Here is a 20,159-nt window from a genome sequence, read left to right as displayed (position 1 = left end):
ACTACACGCGTGGCGTACTTTGTACGCCACAAGAAAATACACTTAAAAACATCGGATTTGTTTAATTTATTTTGAAAAAATACACTTAGTTGTTTGTTATAAACCTTATTCGGCATCAGTGAATACTTGGAGTTCCTTTTCAGTAAGCCAATTGGGATTTATAACTGGAATCATGGAATAACTGGATTCCATGATAAATAAAATTACTAATAAAAATGTTTTTAATGTGATTTTTTACATGAGAAAAAGTATTGTTTGCAAAGAAAAATATATTTTTTGCCATAATGACTAAAAAACAATTAAAATATGTACATACTTATATTACGACTTATAGTAATATAATCCTGGGGTATATTGTCCACCACCGGAAACAACAAATAATAAAATGTAAATTACGATCTTTCCAGAACGCCGATTATAACGAAACTAAAACCAAATTGTAAAGCACATTCCAGTGATAGGTTAGAAAAATAAGCAAGGTCAAAAATTAAATTTTTAAATATATTTCCAGTAGAATTCTTATATCTGGCGTACAAAGTACGCCAGCGCGTGTAGTTAAAGGTTAAGGCCCGGTACTTTATGTCTCGATTAACAGCCCGTTAGTTAACGGAGGTTTAATCGGGACCGCTTTAGGATCTCTTGCGTTGTAATAAATGCAATTACAAGTATTATTATAATTATAAATAAGTATAATAATAATTATAATTGCATTTGTTACAACGCAAGAGACCCTAAAGAGGTCCCGATTAAACCTCCGTTAACTAACGGGCTGTTAATCGAGACATAAAGTACCGGGCCTTAATATTTAATTACTGTCACCAACTGTCAATGTGAACTTTGATTGGGTTGCTGAAAACATAATTTATTATAATTATGAGATTATTTAATCAATTAACACAACAATTATTAACATAATTGATTAACTAATTTCATAATTGTAATCAATAATTATGTTTTCAGCAACCCAATCAAAGTTGACATTGACAGTTGTGACAGTAATTAAATATTTGATAATGATCATCTCTGATTAGCGCTCGAACAACCGGCCCCTAGAGTACTTAAGTATTTTTTATATTTTATATTATATTATATTTTTATATTAAGATCTAATAATAAGGATTTCGGAAGAAGAAAGAATGCCCGAAGAATGGAAACCTGGATGGATATTTCCGATTCTAAAGAAAGGGGACACGACAAAATGCAACAACTATAGAGGAGTAATACTGTTAAACAGCTGCGACAAAATATTGACATCATTAATCAGACAAAAACTCTCAAATTACACTGAAACTAAAATGGGAGACTACCAGCACGGATTCACATAATCACACAGTCAATTGAGAAATGTTACGAACATGATATCGACTTACACATCCTATTCATAGATTTCAAGCAAGCCTTTGACAGCTTAATTTAACAAGACCCGACCTAATAGAAGACATGAAAAGCCTAGATATACCAATGAAACTTATAAAGCTTACGACAATGACAATGGAAGGATCGATTGCAGCAATAATTACAGATAACGGAATCACCAAAAATATAGAAATAGCAAGTGGAGTACGACAAGGCGACTCTCTATCAACGTCATTATTTAATGTCGCTATAGAAGGAACAATAAGAGCTACAGAAATAAAAGGTACAATTATAACATCGACGTCGGAACTTCTGGCGTATGCTGACGACATAGCATTAATTAGCAGAAACCTAAACAGTTTAAAGGAAGAATTTACTAAGTTATGCAAGGATGCATTCAAAAGGGGTTTAGAAATAAAACAAAACAAAATAGGTACCTACTATTCTCAAGAAAAAATCCAGTTAATGTGACAAGTTTAAATATTGGTAAATATGAATTTGAAAAGGTAGAACACTTTAAATATTTTGGAGTCTCAGTTAATGGAACTAATGATAGAAGCATCGTAATTAATGAAAGAATCCAGGCAGGCAACAGAACCTACTGAAAATACAGCAACTTCCTCAAAGATAAGAAGCTTACTCAGAATACAAAACTGAAAATTTACAAAGCAGCAATTAGACCAGTAATCACATATGGTGCTGAAGTAATGTGTCTGACACAGAAAGAGGAAGAAAGATTGAGGATCCTAGAACGGAAAATAATTCGGAGGATAGCAGGCCCACTAAACTTAGGTAATAATTAATTTAGAAAACTCATGAACCACGAAGTAAGAGAACTTCTGAAAGGACAAGACATCGTCAGATTTATCAAGGCACAGAGACTCAGATGGATGGGACATATAGAAAGGAGGAATCCAGAAGCCGTTATCAAGAACATTTCCAAACAGAAACCTGTATCAGGCAGACCACGAGGAAGACCCAAAACTAGATGGGAAAACCAGATAGTCGAGGACCTTAAGAAGATGCGAGTCAGAGAATGGGTAACCATAAGCAAAAACAGGAATGAATGGAGAAAAATTGTAGAAGATGCAAAGTCACACAACCAATTGTAAAACCAAAATGTTAACGCGGATTGATTCACCGCGACAAACGAATCAGAAGAGCCCAAAGAGAGGGCGGCAATCACTCCACTAGGAGTGTAGCTGCCATGATTATGATGATGTAGTATATTTTATTTTTTAAATTGCAAGTAAAAATATACTTAAATCAAATTTAAGTACTAAGTAGAAGTATTTGTCGGAATACTTAAAAGTTCAAGTAGCAGTACCCGTATTTTTGGAGTACTCGAGTAAAGCATTTAAGTACTTAAAAGTACATTAAGTACATTTTTTAAGCACTGTCGGTAATCAGTACCGCAGCTCTGGTGTGAAGTCTCATATGGAGGTTTAAATAACGTTCTATAGTAAAACGCTTACTACAAATTTCACATTCATAAGGTTTTTCACCAGTGTGAAGTTTCATATGATAATTGAAACTACTTAGATAACCGAACTGCTTACTACAAATTTCACATTTATAATGTTTTTCGCCAGTGTGAACTACCATATGTGTATTTAGAGAACTTTTCTGAGAACACTGTTTAGAGCATATTTCACATTTATAAGGTTTTTCACCAGTGTGAATTCTCATATGCCGCTTTAAATAACAATTTAGAGTAAACAGCTTATTACAAATTTCACAATTATAATAAGCTCTTTCACGAGTATGAATGGTCACATGATTATTTAATACACTTCTGCGAGTGAACTGCTTAGTACAAATTTCACATTTATACGGTTTTTCACCAGTGTGAACTCTTTTATGAGCATTTAAATTACTTATATAGGTAAACTGCTTACTACAAATTTCACATTCATGAGGTTTTTCCCCACTGTGAATTTTCGTATGATGATCTAATCTATCTAGACGACTAAACTGCTTACTACAAATTTCACATTTATAAGGTTTTTCACTAGTGTGAATTCTTTTATGCATATTTAAATTACTTATATGAGTAAACTGCTTACTACAAATTTCACATTTATAAGGTTTTTCACCAGTATGAACAACCATAATATGTCTATTTAGAGAAATTTTCTGAGAAAATTGTTTAGAGCACATTCCACATTTATAAGGTCTTTCACCAGTGTGAATTCTCATATGTTGCTTTAAATGACTTTTTAGAGTAAACAACTTATTACAAATTTCACAGTTATAAGGTTTTTCACTAGTATGAACTCTTTTATGAGTATTTAAATTACCTATTTGAGTAAACTGCTTATTACAAATTTCACATTCAAATGGTCTTTCATCACTGTGAATTATCATATGGGTCTTTAAACTACCTTTTTTTGTAAACTGCTTACTACAAATTTCACATTTATAATGTCTTTCTCCAGTATAATTGAATTGTTTAATAACTTTCAGTGAAATATCCTTTGGAACACCTAAAATAAAATACCAAATTATAAATCTGGACCTCGGGAGGTAAACTACACTATGTCAACATGGTGTTGTTTTGAATAAGTTTCTTTAATTCACTTATTTTATTAGTTGGATTACACAAATTATCATTAAAAACAATTATGTGATATATCAGATTTTTGTAACATTCTAAGTACTCTAAAGTTTGTTGCAAATACACACTAAACACAGTTGCTTGAAATGACATAGTGTAGTTTACCTCCGAGGTCCAGTAATACGGATTTTTATTTTACCAAAAGAAAAATATCGATGGCTAAGGGGACAAATATTGTATGTCCAAAATGGATGTTTTCGGTAAAATCAATTAAAAAGTTTGCATTATCTGTGACAAACCGTGCATACTTTAAAAGTATCTAAATTACAGTTAAGTTCGTGTTACACCTTTCTTTTATATCTTATTCAGTTCTATTTCTATTAGGGTTAAATGTTAATCACATTTAACAAGCTAATAGTAACCCCCTGTACGGACATACAATAAATGTGAAGTAAAACATGGACATCATCATCATCATCATCAGTGGCGTTACAGCTCTTTATGAGCCAAAGCCTTCTTCAGAACAATCCAGAAACATCCACTTATCCCAAATGGTTTACATCAGAGTTAAAACATTTAATATATGAGAAGAAAAAAGCACATAAAAAATTTAAGCTGACTGGCGATGATGAGAGCTATCTTCTTTTTTCCGGTCTCAGGGAACAGTGTAAAGAGCTTAGCAAGTATTTACAAAGGCGTTATGTAAAAGAAATTGAGGCTAACATTTTTCAAAATTCTTGTTCTTTCTGGAAATACATCAATAATAAACGCAACTCTTATGTTCTACCATCGAGTATGTGCTATGGTAATGAAACTAGTGAAAATGGTTTAGATATTGTTAATTTATTTGCTGGGTTCTTTTCGACTGTCTATAACAAAGAAAAAATAAATCAGGTTCCTGATTTTAAGTACGAAAATAATGTTGATGTTAATACTTATTTAATTAGTGTTAAGGATATTATTGATAAGATACAGAATAATCCGTGGAAACAAACAGCGGGTCCGGATGGCATACCAATGTATTTTATTAAAAAATGTTTATTCACTCTTGCAAAACCTATTCAGTTATTATTCAATATGTCATTAACTTCTACATTTCCTGATTTTTGGAAAGTAAGTTTTTTAAGGCCCATTTTTAAATCTGGTAAAACTAATAATGTTGAAAATTACAGGGCGGTTTGTTTGCAGTCTGAACTACCAAAGTTGCTTGATTTTTTTGTTAATCAGATGTTAACCTACGACTGTAAAAATTTGATTGTCGGTCAACAACATGGTTTCAGTCAGAAAAAGTCTACTTGTACAAATCTTATTTTGTATTCAAACTTCATCGTTGATTCTTTGGAATCGGGTAACCAAGTTGACTCCATATATGCTGATTTTGCCAAAGCATTTGACAGGGTGAATCATGAAATATTAATTGCTAAACTTCGTGGATATGGAATTGGAGATGATTTATTGGGTTGGATCAGGAGTTATTTAACAGATCGTTCACAAATAGTGAAATATGGTGATTTTGTTTCTGAAGCCATTAGTGTTACCTCGGGTGTTCCTCAAGGTTCTCACTTAGACCCACTTCTATTTAATCTTTTTGTGAATGATATATCATCAGTAATTAATAATAGTGAATTTCTGTTGTTTCCTGATGACATAAAAATCTTTAAAGCGATTAAAAATACCTCGGATATGGATGCTCTTCAGTCTGACATAAATAATTTTTCTCGTTGGTGTGACATCAATGCCTTGTATTTGAATCTTAAAAAGTGCTACAAAATTACATTTTCTAGAAATACTAAACATCAGTTAGATAGAACATACATACTTAAGGGCGTATCAGTTACGGAAGTTAATCAAATTAGAGACCTCGGAATTACATTTGATTAGAGACTAATGTTTGATAGGCATATTAATGATATTACGTCGCGGGCTTATAGGATGCTCGGCTTTGTTCAGAGGAACTCGCAGGAATTTTCAATATTTACTTTTAAAATTTTGTATTGTTCTCTAGTTCGGTCCATTTTGGAATATTGTAATATTATTTGGTATCCTCATTATAATATGCACATTGATCAGTTAGAACGAGTTCAGAATAAATTCCTAAGAATTTGCAGGTATAAAATGGTTGTAACTATAATTATATTCTTTGTCAACTTAATATGAAAACTTTGGAAAATAGAGAATCTGAGTGTGAATTGCGTTTTTTGCATAAAATTCTTAATGGTTTTGTTTATTGTCCGGAACTGCTAGAATTAATTGTTTTTAATGTAAATTCTAGAAGAACACGTTCTTCTGACCTATTTAGAATAAAGTTTCATCACACTAATTATGGTAAAAATGAGACAATTACAAGGATGATGAAAACTGCCAATCATTTGCAAGATAGTGTTGATTTGTTCAATCCATCTGTATCCGCATTTAATAATACTTTAAAGAAATTGAGACATTGATGTTAATATATTGAAATATGTAATGTATGACTACAGTTTATTTGTTAATTATATGTATATATTGTAATTTTTGTAAGGAAAAAGGGTTCGTCCCGTTAAATAAATAAATAAATAAATCCTCCATTCGCCCCTGTATCTGGCAACTCTTCTCCATGCTCTAATTCCAACAGATTTCAAATCATTTTCTAGGTTGTCTTGGTACCTAAGTCTCGGTCTTCCTCTTGTTCGTTGTCCTATAGGCCCTCTTCGGTCTCTTCCTCTCGTCTGATTACATGACATATCCATCTAAGGCATGCTACCTTAATGAATTTTACAACGTCAGGTTCTCCAAAACTTCTATACAAGTCAAAGTTGTAACGCCTGCGCCACAAACCTTGTTCTTTTATGCCTCCATATATTCGTCTTAGTATTTTTCGCTCAAAACGTTTGAGCAGTTCTTGGTCATTCTGTGTAAGTGACCAAGTTTCTGAACCATATGTTAGCATTGGTCTTATTAGTGTTTTGTATGCAGTCAGTTTAATTTTTCTAGGCATTTTTGAGGCCATCTGTCTTCTTAAGCCATAGTGTACAGGATTATCAGCATTCAAAATAAGAGCAAGACATATTCATTTCATTTTTAAATGTCTTACAAAACAAACATCACGTTTGTTGTTAAATAATTAGGTGACACCGATTACTCAACACAAGTGCGTTAGATTTCAATAACGTTTTGTCAGCTATTAAATATTATTCTTAATTCACGGCCAGACCGTGTCAGCATTAAAAAAATCAACACTTTTCTAGTTTATTTATAGACACAAAAATACATCGCGGATCATTATTTTATCAATTATCATTCGTGATTCAGATACATTAAGTTGGCTCCTACAGAAGTTTCCAACTGTCACCGACTGTCAGACGCATGCGCAATAATAATTTCGCCGTTCCAACAAGATTTTCTCTGATTACTAGTCAACAAAGTACACTGTTCGATGAAATATTTAATCAGTTTGAGATTAGTTTCTGACAGTTTGAAAAGTTTTCGAACTTTTTGCAAACTGGTAATCACGGACATGCGCAATTAGTGTAATTTTGATTCATTCACATGCTAACACTAAATAAGTATTTATATTTAAGTATATCAAATAGGTACCTTTACCTTTGTTTTGGTTATTTTGTTGATTTAAGTACATATTGTATTTTAGTGTTTTTATACTTTTGTTATAATTTATGAAACAATGAGTGACAGCAAATACTATGGACTGTCCATAGTATTTGTTAAAGGTGTGCTCATTGCTCGTGTTGTGGTGTAAAGTACTTTAGTACTTTAAAGTAGTAAGGTTAAAGTTTTCGTTTCCCTCGTTTCCAGAATGCTTTCTTCTTCTTTCTTTTCTTTTCTCTGGACACTGCTCTTAGGCAACTTGCCAGCTCGGTAAAATATTGTTCCTTGTTCCAACAAAAATCACAAACTAGTTCGCGGCTGGTTGAATTCGCACATGCGTATTGTGCAGCAGTCAGAAACTGTCATGAACTAGTTTGTGATTCTTTGTAGGAACAAACCTATTATTAGACAGTTACATTTCAAACGCACCAACTAGTTACTGTGGTATTTAGAGTTCGTAAATAAATTTTCCATATTGCAATGGTGAAAATATCATAAAATCAGATTTAAAATAAATCCAAAATTTCCGACCAATGCTTTTTAAATGCATTCATTTTTTTCGAATCCTGAGAAAACTAATAAATATTTTTGAAAAATAAACTAAGAATGAAAGATTACATTATTACCGAGGGCGGAAATTCTCTTAGATTAAACAAAAAGTTTCTTTTGAATGAGATATTGGAGATTAAAAATCACACTAAATTTTCTTTTTTGTTTTCACCCCTGTAACTTATATTAAAAGAAAATAAATATTAATTATTATAAATAAAATAAATTAAAATAAACATTATAGAAATTCTCAGGGAATTTCGGCCCCCGGTAATAATGTAATCTTTCATTCTGCATTTAAATTTTTCAAAAATACTTATTTGTTTACTCAGGATTCGAAAAAAATGAATACATTTAAAAAGCATTGGCTCGAAATTTTGTGCATATGCTCTTAACGGAATAAACATGCATAGAGTTAAACACAATTAAACCTTAGGCTACCTTTACGCAGGTGCGTGCAACACATACTATAGGCTGACGAGCCTCCAATAATATGGACAAATATTCTATCTTTGGACATACAATAGAAGAGTCTTTTGGTTTGAATTTTGTGAAAAGCACAAGTATTGTATTATTGGACATACAACATTTGTGCTCTAAGTTTATGGTGTTGTTAATGGACATGTCTTTAATGCCACTTTAGTAACTATCAAACCGTTCTAAGAGGACATACAATATTTGAGCACAATAAAGATTTGATCTCGACTTGCATGGACCAGGGACGATCTCGATATCATCGATATGTTCTAATTTAACTATTTTTGTAAGTTCTATTTCAATATTTTATTTATTATTGTAAAAAAAGGTTTAACTGTTTAATAAATAATGTAAATTAGTTATGTTTTAATTTTAGTATTTTATAAATGCTAGAATATTTCACAGTGTGATGCGAACTTTGAGAAAATAACGCAGTTTTATTGGTAGTTAGTACCCTATGACAATTTAACCTATCTAGCAACAATATCATCAAAGCGATATTGTTAAAGAATAAGGCTAGAACATATTAAAAAAATCACTTAAATCAGACAACAGGTTTAGGAAATTCGAAACATAAAAAATGATCCATTTTTAAGGTGGTGCGTTAATTTCTTGGAGAAGTGTATATGGTAGAACAAAAATAAAATCGGGACGATAACTCTCAGCACTACCTAGGAAAGAAACCTGAACTACCAACTGACACTTCTATAGATTTAACCATTTTCTAGTTAAAAAAGCTTATAATGAATCAGATATACGTTTTGTTCAATAAAATAATGAGGCATTGCATTTTTCTTATTTATATTTAAATCACTCACAAGATATTTTCTTATTTATATGTATTTAACACCCTCAGCGGCAGTGTATCCTTTTAGATACACACTGTCCTCAACGCCCTGTACCGAAAAAGATACACATGGCTCGTTGTGTTCGATCGGTTGTGTCTCCTAAAAGGACACACTTTCTTGTGTTTTTATATGTAGAGAATAATTTTATGGTCTGAGCCAATTTCCTGGTATAACTGGGTTTGGCCTTACGACATGAAAAGATAGGTTGTATGTAACTACAGTTGAGTCCGGGAATCTTTACCAGTGCGTCATCATTTAAAGCATACGAAATAAGTTGATGATAAGGCGGAAATTGAAATTTACTAAACGCAACAGCAAGTCACTTACTGTCACTTGCTGTTGCGTTTAGTAAATTTCAATTTCTGACTTATCATCGACTTATTTCGTATGCTTTAAATGATGACGCACGGGTAAAGACTCCCGGACTCAACTGTAGAAATTCATATAAACATACAAAAATAGAAAAATACAAAAATAAACTGCAAATAAATAAAAAAAATTGCTTCAGTCACCCCAAAATAACATAAAAAACTCTAGTCATCCAAAAAGAACATTTTGACCCAGACTGAAAATTTTGTGAACTAAACTAGCGTGACGCTGAAGATGTTAAATCACCCATTTTTAAAAAGTAGTCTTATCCCAAGAGCAGTAAAATTGCGGTTATATAGTATGGTGATACAACCTACAGTACTTGTTCGTCCACACCACTAGGAATATCAATTTTTAATTTTCTTGTTTTTGTAAAGAATATTTTAATTCATTTTCTTTTCAATATTATAATTAATTATTAGTGAAAGAATTTATTATTTCCATTGTTTCTAATTATTTATTAGTTTTTGGGACACACCGTATATACGAGTAGGCTAATACCTAATTCAGTAAGTATTCATTTTTATCTTTTTTCAAGTAAAAACCTTAAAGTTTTTTGTATATAATTACCTACCTATACTTCGTCTAATTTACTAACCGTTGCACGTCATCCGCGTCATAGCCTGTAACGTCGCATAATACCAACACGAAATATTTAGGCGGTAGGTGTGTTCTTTTTTAGAATCACTTTGCCGAGTACACTGGAATTACAGCCACTAGACATATTTTATTATATATGCGTAGAAATAATATTTGAAGATTTCTATTAATGTTACCTAAAGAAATACACAATATGTTTCACTTAATTTGTATAAATGGATTATAAAGCGTTTTTATGAAGCACATTTTGTTCATAACACACTGTAACTGTAATCGAACGAAGGTGACATTTTAGAATAAATTGGTAACATTTATTTGACAGTTGCGGTGATGACACTTCATATTTGTTTATATTCTTTATTATAAGTATCATCTGTTTTATTATATTTACTGTTTTTATTATTTACTTTACTATAAAAAGATCTTCTACTATAAAAATATAAATTTCACCTAATTTTAGCACGACTTGGAATAATCGAGGTGTCTGACAACTTTTTTTAGTTGTTATTGTAGACATACAAAGAAGCGTACCGGCTTCATGCCAAGAGTACGGAGCCGTTTTTTAATTATTAGCAATGCAGTGCAAAAACGCTTGCACTGCAAATGTTAAAAGATTATAACTTAACTCTTGATCTCTATTTCTTAAGTTTTTTACTTATTTACATTGAATATTAATTTGTTTTGTTATATAATCCACGTTTACAATAATTATGTGCTCTATTTGATTTAAAATGGATTCAGGATTTTTTTATACTTTGGCAACTGTCAACTTAGATCTCTGGTGTAGATAATGACATTCAACAGTAAGTAAATTAGACGGACTGTACTCGTATCATTTTTAAAAACAAAGACATTCGCCAAAAAACTCTCTTGGTAAGCAGTCACAATTATTCAGAAAAGCAGAAAATTTCAAGCAGATTATTCAAGCATTCTCTTGGTAAGCAGAAAAGTGTATTGAAAATAAATATAGTCCTCGCTAGTGATTTCTACAACTCAACAATAGCAGACCTGCTCCAGTTTCTTCAACGACAATTCACAAGGTAGGAAATCTTTCCATTGCAATTTACTTTAAGGTCCGGTTTTTTTTACTGTTATTTTTTTTATTTTAAATTCACCCTATGCTAAACAGTCCACTCAAAAAAGCTCACTGAGTTAGCAGTCTCCTCCAAGAAGATTTAAGTACTATATAGTAGTGAGTGTTGGATTCTAAATAAGAGAGAAGAAAATGCATTGGAAAAATGGGAATGGAGTGTGCTGAGGAATAGGCCCGGATCCCATGTACCAAAAAAAGTTGATTAATAGCAAGCTGAAAATTTGTTAATAGCTTAACAGTGTATAGTCGGACAATCTCTATGTCATAGACTCTCATGCAAAAATCAATCAAATTACAGTTGTAATAAGATCCTTCTTCCTTACACTAAGACAGCGGTCCGCAACCTTTTTGATATTGTGACCCCAAAATTAAAAAAAGAGTTATGACCTACCCCAGGTTGCAAAGGTTGGTTCAGGACGAAATTAAAGTAAACTTCAAATTATCCTCCATGTTGAACTAAGCTGTTTTTATTTCGTAAATCATGTTGAAGAGATTATTTATTTTGGAAAGTAATATTAGCGCAAACTATGCATTTAACATAATATTTATGGTGGCATTAAATGAGACAAGCAACTATTTTAACATTTTATTTTGTATAAATAAGTATGAATAAGTAATATGTATAACAATAAAACACTGAAAACGTTTGTTTTCTATACTTCCACAAAATTTATTACAACTATCTGACTACAGCTGTTTCGGCAGAGTGATTTTCTCAACTTGAGCTGTAGTCAGATAGTTGTAATAAATTTTGTGGAAGTATAGAAAACAAACGTTTTCAGTGTTTTATTGTTATATAACAGGGCTTCCTATAAACTTATTCGTATTGTGACGCCCTTGAGATTTTGTTATTTTTTGGCGACGCCCCTCAACCCAACCCCCAATAAAACTTACCAATTTTAGTAAGTACTAGCCTAGTAACAGGTTATAGTTATAACAAAAAAACTATTTGAACATTTATATTTTTATTAGAAATTAAGAATGAAATCAAAACATAGGCCCAAAAATAAAAAGGGATATTTTTTTATGTAACTGGCTGGTTAATGTGAGGGGTGTGCTTGCTTTTTTGAGCACAGCTTATGAAACCGGGGCTCCAATTTGGAAATGGCCACTCTCATTTCTAAGTTTATGTTTGACCTGTACTTGTTTTAATTACTGCAACTGCAGAAAAGTCCCTTTTGCAAAAGTACAAAGTCGCAAATGGTAATAAAACCTTTAATGTTGCAGTGCTGATGGCATGATATTCATGAGAAACTGGCTCCAAAATTCAAACAGTTTGTCCTTGTCGTATTGAAGCTTTAGGCTTTAATTACAGGACAATTCTGTCAGTTGTTCTTCTTCCTCTGTTGAAAGTGTCGATGATGTGGACAACTGGAAAGGGTTTCTGACCCAGTCATATTACTCCAGATCTTCGGGAAAATATTTCTCAAAGTGTTTTCTCAATGATAACATGTGTTGTGTAAACATATTTTTTAAAGAGGGATCAAGGATTTCTTTCGATTTTTCTTGTAGAATACCTTGTAAAGCAAGGAAACAGTCATTTTCTTGATCTTCTAATTTTCTCTTCCATAAGAGCAACTTCTTCTAAAACCCAGTAATTGTATCTGTCAATTTCCGGATATGACTATTGTAATAAATATATTTTCTGTATTAAAAGTCTGCTCTGACACGCGACGCCCCTGGGACAACTCAGCGATGCCCCAGGGCATCGCGACGCATAGTTTGGGAAGCCAAACTATGCGTTTGGCTTCCCAAACTATGTACCTGTTATATAAAATGAACTTCCATCAAGTAATGGTTGAATCCATCAATTATATTTTCGTAAGTTTACAAACTAATGTGAACCTTGTGCTTGCAGTCAGTATATTAATTCTTGGCGATATATTATCAGAAAGAGACACCCTCAAATCAGGTTCTACGTTAAGCCTGGAGCGATATTTTGTTTTTATAGCAGTCAATAATGTGGAGAAAGCTGTCTCGCACAGGTATGTAGATGCGAATGGCAGCAATTTCAGCAGATATGTTTTCTATAACAGTGGATATTCCTTTTCCATTATTATCCAGAACTTGAATAGATCCATGGTTTTGAAAATAAATCGAAGTCTTTCATCGGACAATAAATCAATCAGCTGCTCCTTTTCTTTTAAGTTCATCTTCACAGTGTTAAGATCACAAGTGAATGGATTAATTATCCATTGGTCGCTGTGTGACGTATCTGGTAATCGTATTACCAAGTCTTGCTTAAGGCTTGTAAGATACATGATGATTTTGGTTTTAATCATCATGGTTAATCATTTGGTTTTGGTAAGAAGCTTTAATAACATTTATAATTGCTATGACTTGTCCCAACACTTTATTTACATCTGGTTGCAAATGTTTTGCTCCAAGGGCTTCACAGTGAATCATACAGTGAAAAAAGCCTACGTGAGGTGCAATCTCAGTTACTTTTGCTTTGAATCCTGTTCAGGAGCCTGTCAATGCAGCTTTCATCCAGCTGAATAGCATAATAGGGACTCCCTTTCATGCGATCTATAAGTTGTATTTGGATATCATCAGCAAGTAGATTGATACGACGAACAGTATCACTTGATAGTGGAATTGTTTTCAGTACATTGGCATACTTTTCTCCTTGCATGATTGAAACCATTTTCATTGCAGCTGGCAAAATAAGTGTCTCGCCAATGTTGTGAAGTTTTTTAGTTTTGGCAATCAAAAAGGCAACCTCTAAAGATGATTGTAATTGTGTAAGTAAAGAGAGGTTATATTTTATGCATAAACCTTAATAAAATTCGATAAGTACAGGACCTTGTTGACGACCCCATAAAGACCTTTCGCAACCCCACATGGGGTCGCGAAACCCAGGGTTGCGGACCGCTGCACTAAGACCTAAGACAAACATGTTTCAAAATTAGTTTACTGCATATAGATAAACCTCAAGTCTTATTCAGTACTTCAGTCAAATATCATATTCATGATGTCAAGATAATACTGAATAATGAAGAAGATAAATCAGTTTCTTACCAATGCTATACTCATCCAATTCTGATTTTATTTCAACTTTAATTTCATTAGATACATCTGTGTGGTTTTCCATTTTAATATCCACTGAACAAAATTCATATAACACAGATTCTTGTCCATAACTGCTTTCATCTAGTTCAGATTTAACTTCTATATTGTTATAATTCTGTAGAGAATCTCCTTCATCTTTAATACATGGATATATTTCTTGGTTTCTGGAATCTTTAATATCTTCATTACATTCCATAACAACTTTTGTATTAACTAACGGAATATTTATTGTCTGTGGAGACTGGAGGAAAATACTTTTAATTTTCCAATAATTACTCACAAGAACGAATGGATGGAGGAAAATAAAATTATTTATTTGTTATTATTTGCTCCATTGCTCCATACTCCATTAGTTTTGTATTTGTTTTGCAAGACAAATGACGTATTTTCACCAAAGATATTATACGCGGTAGATTAGGCTAGTCATATGCCACTCAATGCATCGAGGTGAAACGCCGACATAGGATTGAGTGGTCTACCCATCTTTGTCGGTCACATGCGCGGGGTCGCTTGGTTAAAAGAGATAGATAGACCACCGATCGACTGTTTCCGCGTTACGCTTTTTTGGTGAGTATGCCGTGTCTACCCTTGACATGTCTCTGATTTTCATAGTCGTCGTCATAAATAGGGCAGGGGCAACACTGTTGAGCTGTCAAATAGAGGGCCTAATTATAAAAGATAAGAATTCAATTTTTAAGTGTACTATTTTACCTGTTTAAATTAATTATGTATTCTATGTCCTCCATTATTTTAACATCCTACGGTTATCGTATCGGATCCTGGTGCCTTATTATTTTTCATTACATCTTTTATTCATGGTTCTATTGGTCTGCTTCAACCTCTTTTATTTCGTAACGTTGATTGTGTTTACTCAACAGTTCTTCGAAATATTCTCTCCACCGTTTTAGCACTGCTTTGTCGTGTGCTATTAGGTCACCACTTTTGTCTTTGCATTATTTTGTTCTCAGTTGGAAACCTTTTTTGTTTTCAATATTTATTTCCTTGTAGAATAGTTTTATTTATATATTTTTTTTGTTCACGTTCTTCTAGCCTTTCAATCCTATTTTTTATCTTATTTCTTCTTTTTCAATCGTAGGTGTTTGATGATGGATGTTTAGTAAAACAATTTTCCAAATGTTCTTTATTTATTTTAAAGGATTTTCCTTTTTACATTATTAAGGCCCGGTCTTTTCACCTCCGAATAACTATTTATTGGGAAGTTTATCCGGCAGATTACATGTAAATCTGTCAAATAAACCTCCGAATATCTTTTAAATTAGATGGAGTATACAATAATACAAACCAAAGACGTATGACCTAGATATATTAATATTATGTGACACATGACAGAAGCTCGAAACAAATGACAATCGATGAAAAGCCCTATTGTCCCTACTCGAAATAGCAAAACATCAGTCTGGTTCTACACTAAGTAGGCTCTTAACATTTATAAGTTCTTTTGACCTGTTTGAATAATCATCTGATTATTTATCATATGAACTTTACATTTATAAAGACTTTATTTATTATTTACAGTGAATATATTATATACGAAATTTTAACACATATTTTATACATAGGTATGTATTTATTCGTTTCTGAAACGTGGCTCTGGTAGGTATTTAACACGTATGAATTTATTCGTCCCTAAATCGTGGCTTTTTGGTGGCATTGCCACCGTGGCGGCGTGGCACTCTCGTTTAAGATTGCAGCGCCATCGCGTATTTATTTCGAACCTTTTAAATAGACATTCATTAACACATAACCTTACATTTCCGTGCTTAAAATCGTGTTAGTTTCTATTGAGTTATGGCAAAAAAATCGAATTATGAATGGTGTGTGCCTCAATGTGATTCTTGGATAAAATAGTAATTTGGCGTTTCATTCTTTCAAATGACAATCGATGAAAAGCCCTATATATTATTTATACCGAAAATTCAACTAGAAAGTGACGTTTTGTGACATTAAAAAGGTTACGTAGAAATTACGTAAAACTGTTACTGTTTTATACGTATATTTTAGGTAACATTTGATGTAACTTTTGACGTAATTTCTCCCAAAATGTTGACGTTTGTTTGACATCATATATACGAACAATGTTAGCTGGGAAGTAGCGTTATTGTCAACGAGATCTTTAACCATACATATCAAAATTTGTTAATACATACTTATCCCCGATGAATCTTCTATTCTCGTTATTGATGAGAGGGTAACAGGGTCCGAACATAGAAAGCGCTTCTTTCTTTGTATCCTTTAAAAAGATTACAATTTTAAATTCAAATAACTTGTCTAATAATGGTTTTCCTAAAGAGTACACTGCAAACCTCATTACGCCGCTTTCTCTATTTAAGTTCCAGGAGAATCGGAAAAGAGTGGCATGTATGTGTACTAAAAAGTCCTCGTTGAAGTCTGCGGGTTGGACAAAATCTGGGACCCTTCTTTTTGGTGGTTTCGAAGAATTATGTTTCCCGGATGATCAGTTTTACAGTGGTCTAGTATTTCAGATCGAAATCCTCTCCATCTACAACTGTTGAGACAACAAAAGTTAATTTTAATTTATTTTCATTATGTAGAGTATTATTACAAATAAAGCATTATACAGGGTGATTGATTGGTGGGGTAAAGCTCAATAGATCCGCTATTCGCGATGTGCAAGTACTTGGAAGGGAAACGAGAAACGACCGTGCGCGAGTCGCGGAGAAATATTGCAACTATCTTAAATAATTCATATTGTTAACTGAAATTGTCAAATTGACGTATATTTCATAACTTCTGTCATTGAAGCAGAAAAATTATATATTGCTCCACAATATTAATATGATATGCAATTATTATATAAAGGTAAATTTCATTAATTGTATTTTGAGTGCAGTACTGCATTTTAATAACTAATTTTATTTACTACATACAATTGCTCACGTTTTCATAACATAACCTGAATCTTATTTTTTCTTCTTACTATTTTTTTGGACTATGGCCTTGACAATTATCCAGTAACCAGGACTAATATAATTGGCCAATATAATTAAAAGTGCGAATAAAAGTACAGAGCGTAGAAATAGGGGTCGCTTTGCCGAACTTGCACGGTCCCAATAGTAATAGATAGCAATAAAAGTTAATAACAAAAATTGTAGCCAACTTTGAGCTTTATATTTTAAAATTAATTAGAATATTACAGGGTGTTCTATAACATCGTGACAGACCAAACTTATGTTTTTTTTTTAAATGGAACACCCTATATTTTATCTTATATTCGAAATCTTCTTAACTTCCCCATTACAAAAATATAAAGGTCTGTTATGTTATACATGGTATTTACAAAGTTATAAAAAATTTCCTATGAAAATCGTAACAAGTTCAGCTACCTGTATAAATAAAAATAAGCAAAACAGCAATAGTTTGTTGATGCAATATTTTTTTGTTGATTGTGAAAATTTAAAAAAATGGTTGATATTGCCAATTTTCTTTATATCGAATACAGGGTGAGTCAAAACGCAAGTACATTATTTTCACAGTAATTTTAAATGGAACACCCTGTATTTTATGTTACTATCGAAAAGTACCGTTACCGTACTTTAATTTTTGTATAATATTCCCTATGTATAAATTTATTAGTTTTCGAGATATTTTCATTTTTCAGAACAAATTATTAATTAGGGGTCTAAATCTTTCCAAATTTTAAGTAAGCCATGACTGAATTTTTTAAAACTGATAATTTAAGATTGTCAATTCGGATAATCAATGTAACAATGTAGCAAATAAAGAAAGAAAAATAATTTATTAGTAATAAATTTTACAAAAAAAACCACAACCACAACATACAACAAACATTTTTGAAACAATTAAAAACTACTTTTGTATGTAAATGTAACAAATAAAGAAAGAAAAATAATTTATCAGTTGTAAATAAAAAAAACACACACACAAACACAAAATTTTGTGAAAACAATTAAAAACTACTTTTGTATGTAAATGTAACAATGTAACAAAAAAAGAACGAAAAATAATTTATCATTAAAAAAACTTTACAAAAAAAAAAACACGAACACAAAATACAACGTTTTTGAAAAATGGGAAGCTACTTTTAGTAAAATATTTTATATATTTAATTACATAAGGTGTTCAAAATGAGTTGTGTGAATGGGTTACTTACACTACGAAGCATTTGTAAGTGAACACTTCGAAATACACTTTGTATTCTATTTTTCATCTCATTCCTTGTTGTTGGAGTCATTTTATAACCTTCATTCTTAACGTAAGCCCAAAAAATCAGGCCAGTTTATTCAATTTTGGTGATCTGGGTAGCCACCCTACTGGTCCATTGAAAAATGAAAATATCTCGAAAACTAATAAATTTAGACATAGGGAATGTTGTACACAAATTAAAGTACGATAATGGTACCTTTCAACAGTGATATAAAATACAGGGTGTTCCATTTAAAATTACTGCGAAAATAACGTACCTGCGTTTCGACTCACCCTGTATTCGATATAAAGAAAATTAGCAATGTTAATCATTTTTAACAATTTTGACAATAAATAAAAAAATATGGCATCAATAAACCCTTGCCGTCGTGCTTATTTTTATTTATACAGGGAGCTGAACTTGTTACGATTTTCATAGAAAATCGGTTATAACTTTGTAAATACCATGTATAACATAAGAGACCTGTATATTTTTGTAATGGGGAAGTTAAGAAGATTTCGAATATAAGATAAAATATGGGGTGTTCCATTTAAAAAAAAATAAGTTTGGTCTGCCACGATGTTACTGAATACCCTGTAACATTCCAATTAATTTTAAAATGTGAAGCTGAAAGTTGGCTAAAATTTTTGGTTATAACTTTTATTCCTATCTATCAGTGGCGTAGCTGACAGGCCCGCAAGGCGGGGGGGCCCGACGTTAGGAGGGGCCCCTTAAAGCTTAATACTTTTACTTTCATTAAATTGGGGACCAAAACATATTTTCCTAATAAGCATCAAAATAGGGAATTTGGAAGGAAGTAGTGAAACGGGTAATTGATGTCTCTTACTCTTTCCGGGTGTAATTTAGCGTTTCGTAGACATGTTGGTAGTTTAGATGAAAGTGAATCACAAAAATGTAATTTTTTGTCGGTGGTTCATGTAGTAGCTAAATATATGATCCTGTTTTAGCTAAATTAATCGATAAAAACAATAACTTAAAAACAGATTACTTGAGCCCTCAAATACAAAACGACGTTATAAATTTGTTGGCTCAAGAAACTGAAAACAAATTGATTAATTTAATTAAAAAAAGTTATTTTTATTCAATAAGCACACAAGATATTTCAAAGCACGATCAGTTTAGTATTATTTTCCGGTATGTAAAAATAACTTGCGATGAAAATAATTGACCTTCCAAAGAAGAAGTTGTTGAAAATTTTTTGGGATTTATTCGCATATTAGACCAAAGTGCAGAAGGTCTTGTAAATGAAATTTTAAAATTTATACAATCAAAGCACCTTTCCGTACACAACTGCAGTGGAAAGGGGTATGGGGGAAGCGTTATGAGTGGTACAAATTCAGGCCTACCAAGGCGCATAATTGACATTGAAAAAAAAATCTTCATAATATATTCATTGTGCATCCCACAATCTGAACCTAGTGTTGAATGATGCCGTTGCTGGTGTAC

General features: G+C 32.1%; 2 protein-coding genes across 3 annotated transcripts in view; both read right to left on the bottom strand.

Annotated features, from left to right (window-relative positions):
* The window catches only part of LOC126887326 (zinc finger protein 664-like), a 31,461-nt gene extending 16,480 nt beyond the window's left edge, over nt 1-14,981 (bottom strand). Inside the window, exons 1-2 of one of the 2 annotated variants that reach the window (XM_050654774.1) lie at nt 14,456-14,980; nt 3,657-3,842 (exon numbers count right to left, since the gene is read on the bottom strand). In XM_050654774.1, the coding sequence (XP_050510731.1) occupies nt 3,657-3,842; nt 14,456-14,702 (433 nt within the window). In that variant the 5' untranslated portion in view covers nt 14,703-14,980. Of the gene's footprint in view, nt 1-3,656; nt 3,843-14,455 lie in introns of both variants that reach the window. The other variant, XM_050654776.1, reaches the window with a different exon arrangement.
* A 651-nt stretch (nt 14,982-15,632) lies between these two features.
* LOC126887324 (zinc finger protein 665-like) overlaps nt 15,633-20,159 on the bottom strand; it is a 42,277-nt gene continuing 37,750 nt past the window's right edge. Inside the window, exon 4 of the mRNA XM_050654772.1 lies at nt 15,633-17,033. Coding sequence (XP_050510729.1) covers nt 16,999-17,033 — 35 coding nt within the window. The 3' untranslated portion in view covers nt 15,633-16,998. The remainder of the gene's footprint in view (nt 17,034-20,159) is intronic.

The sequence above is a fragment of the Diabrotica virgifera genome, chromosome 6 (assembly GCF_917563875.1).
Source record: "Diabrotica virgifera virgifera chromosome 6, PGI_DIABVI_V3a".
Taxonomy (NCBI): Eukaryota; Metazoa; Arthropoda; class Insecta; order Coleoptera; family Chrysomelidae; genus Diabrotica; species Diabrotica virgifera.
The sequence above is the reverse complement of the archived record's forward strand: the minus strand, read 5'-3'. Positions and strand labels throughout refer to the sequence as shown.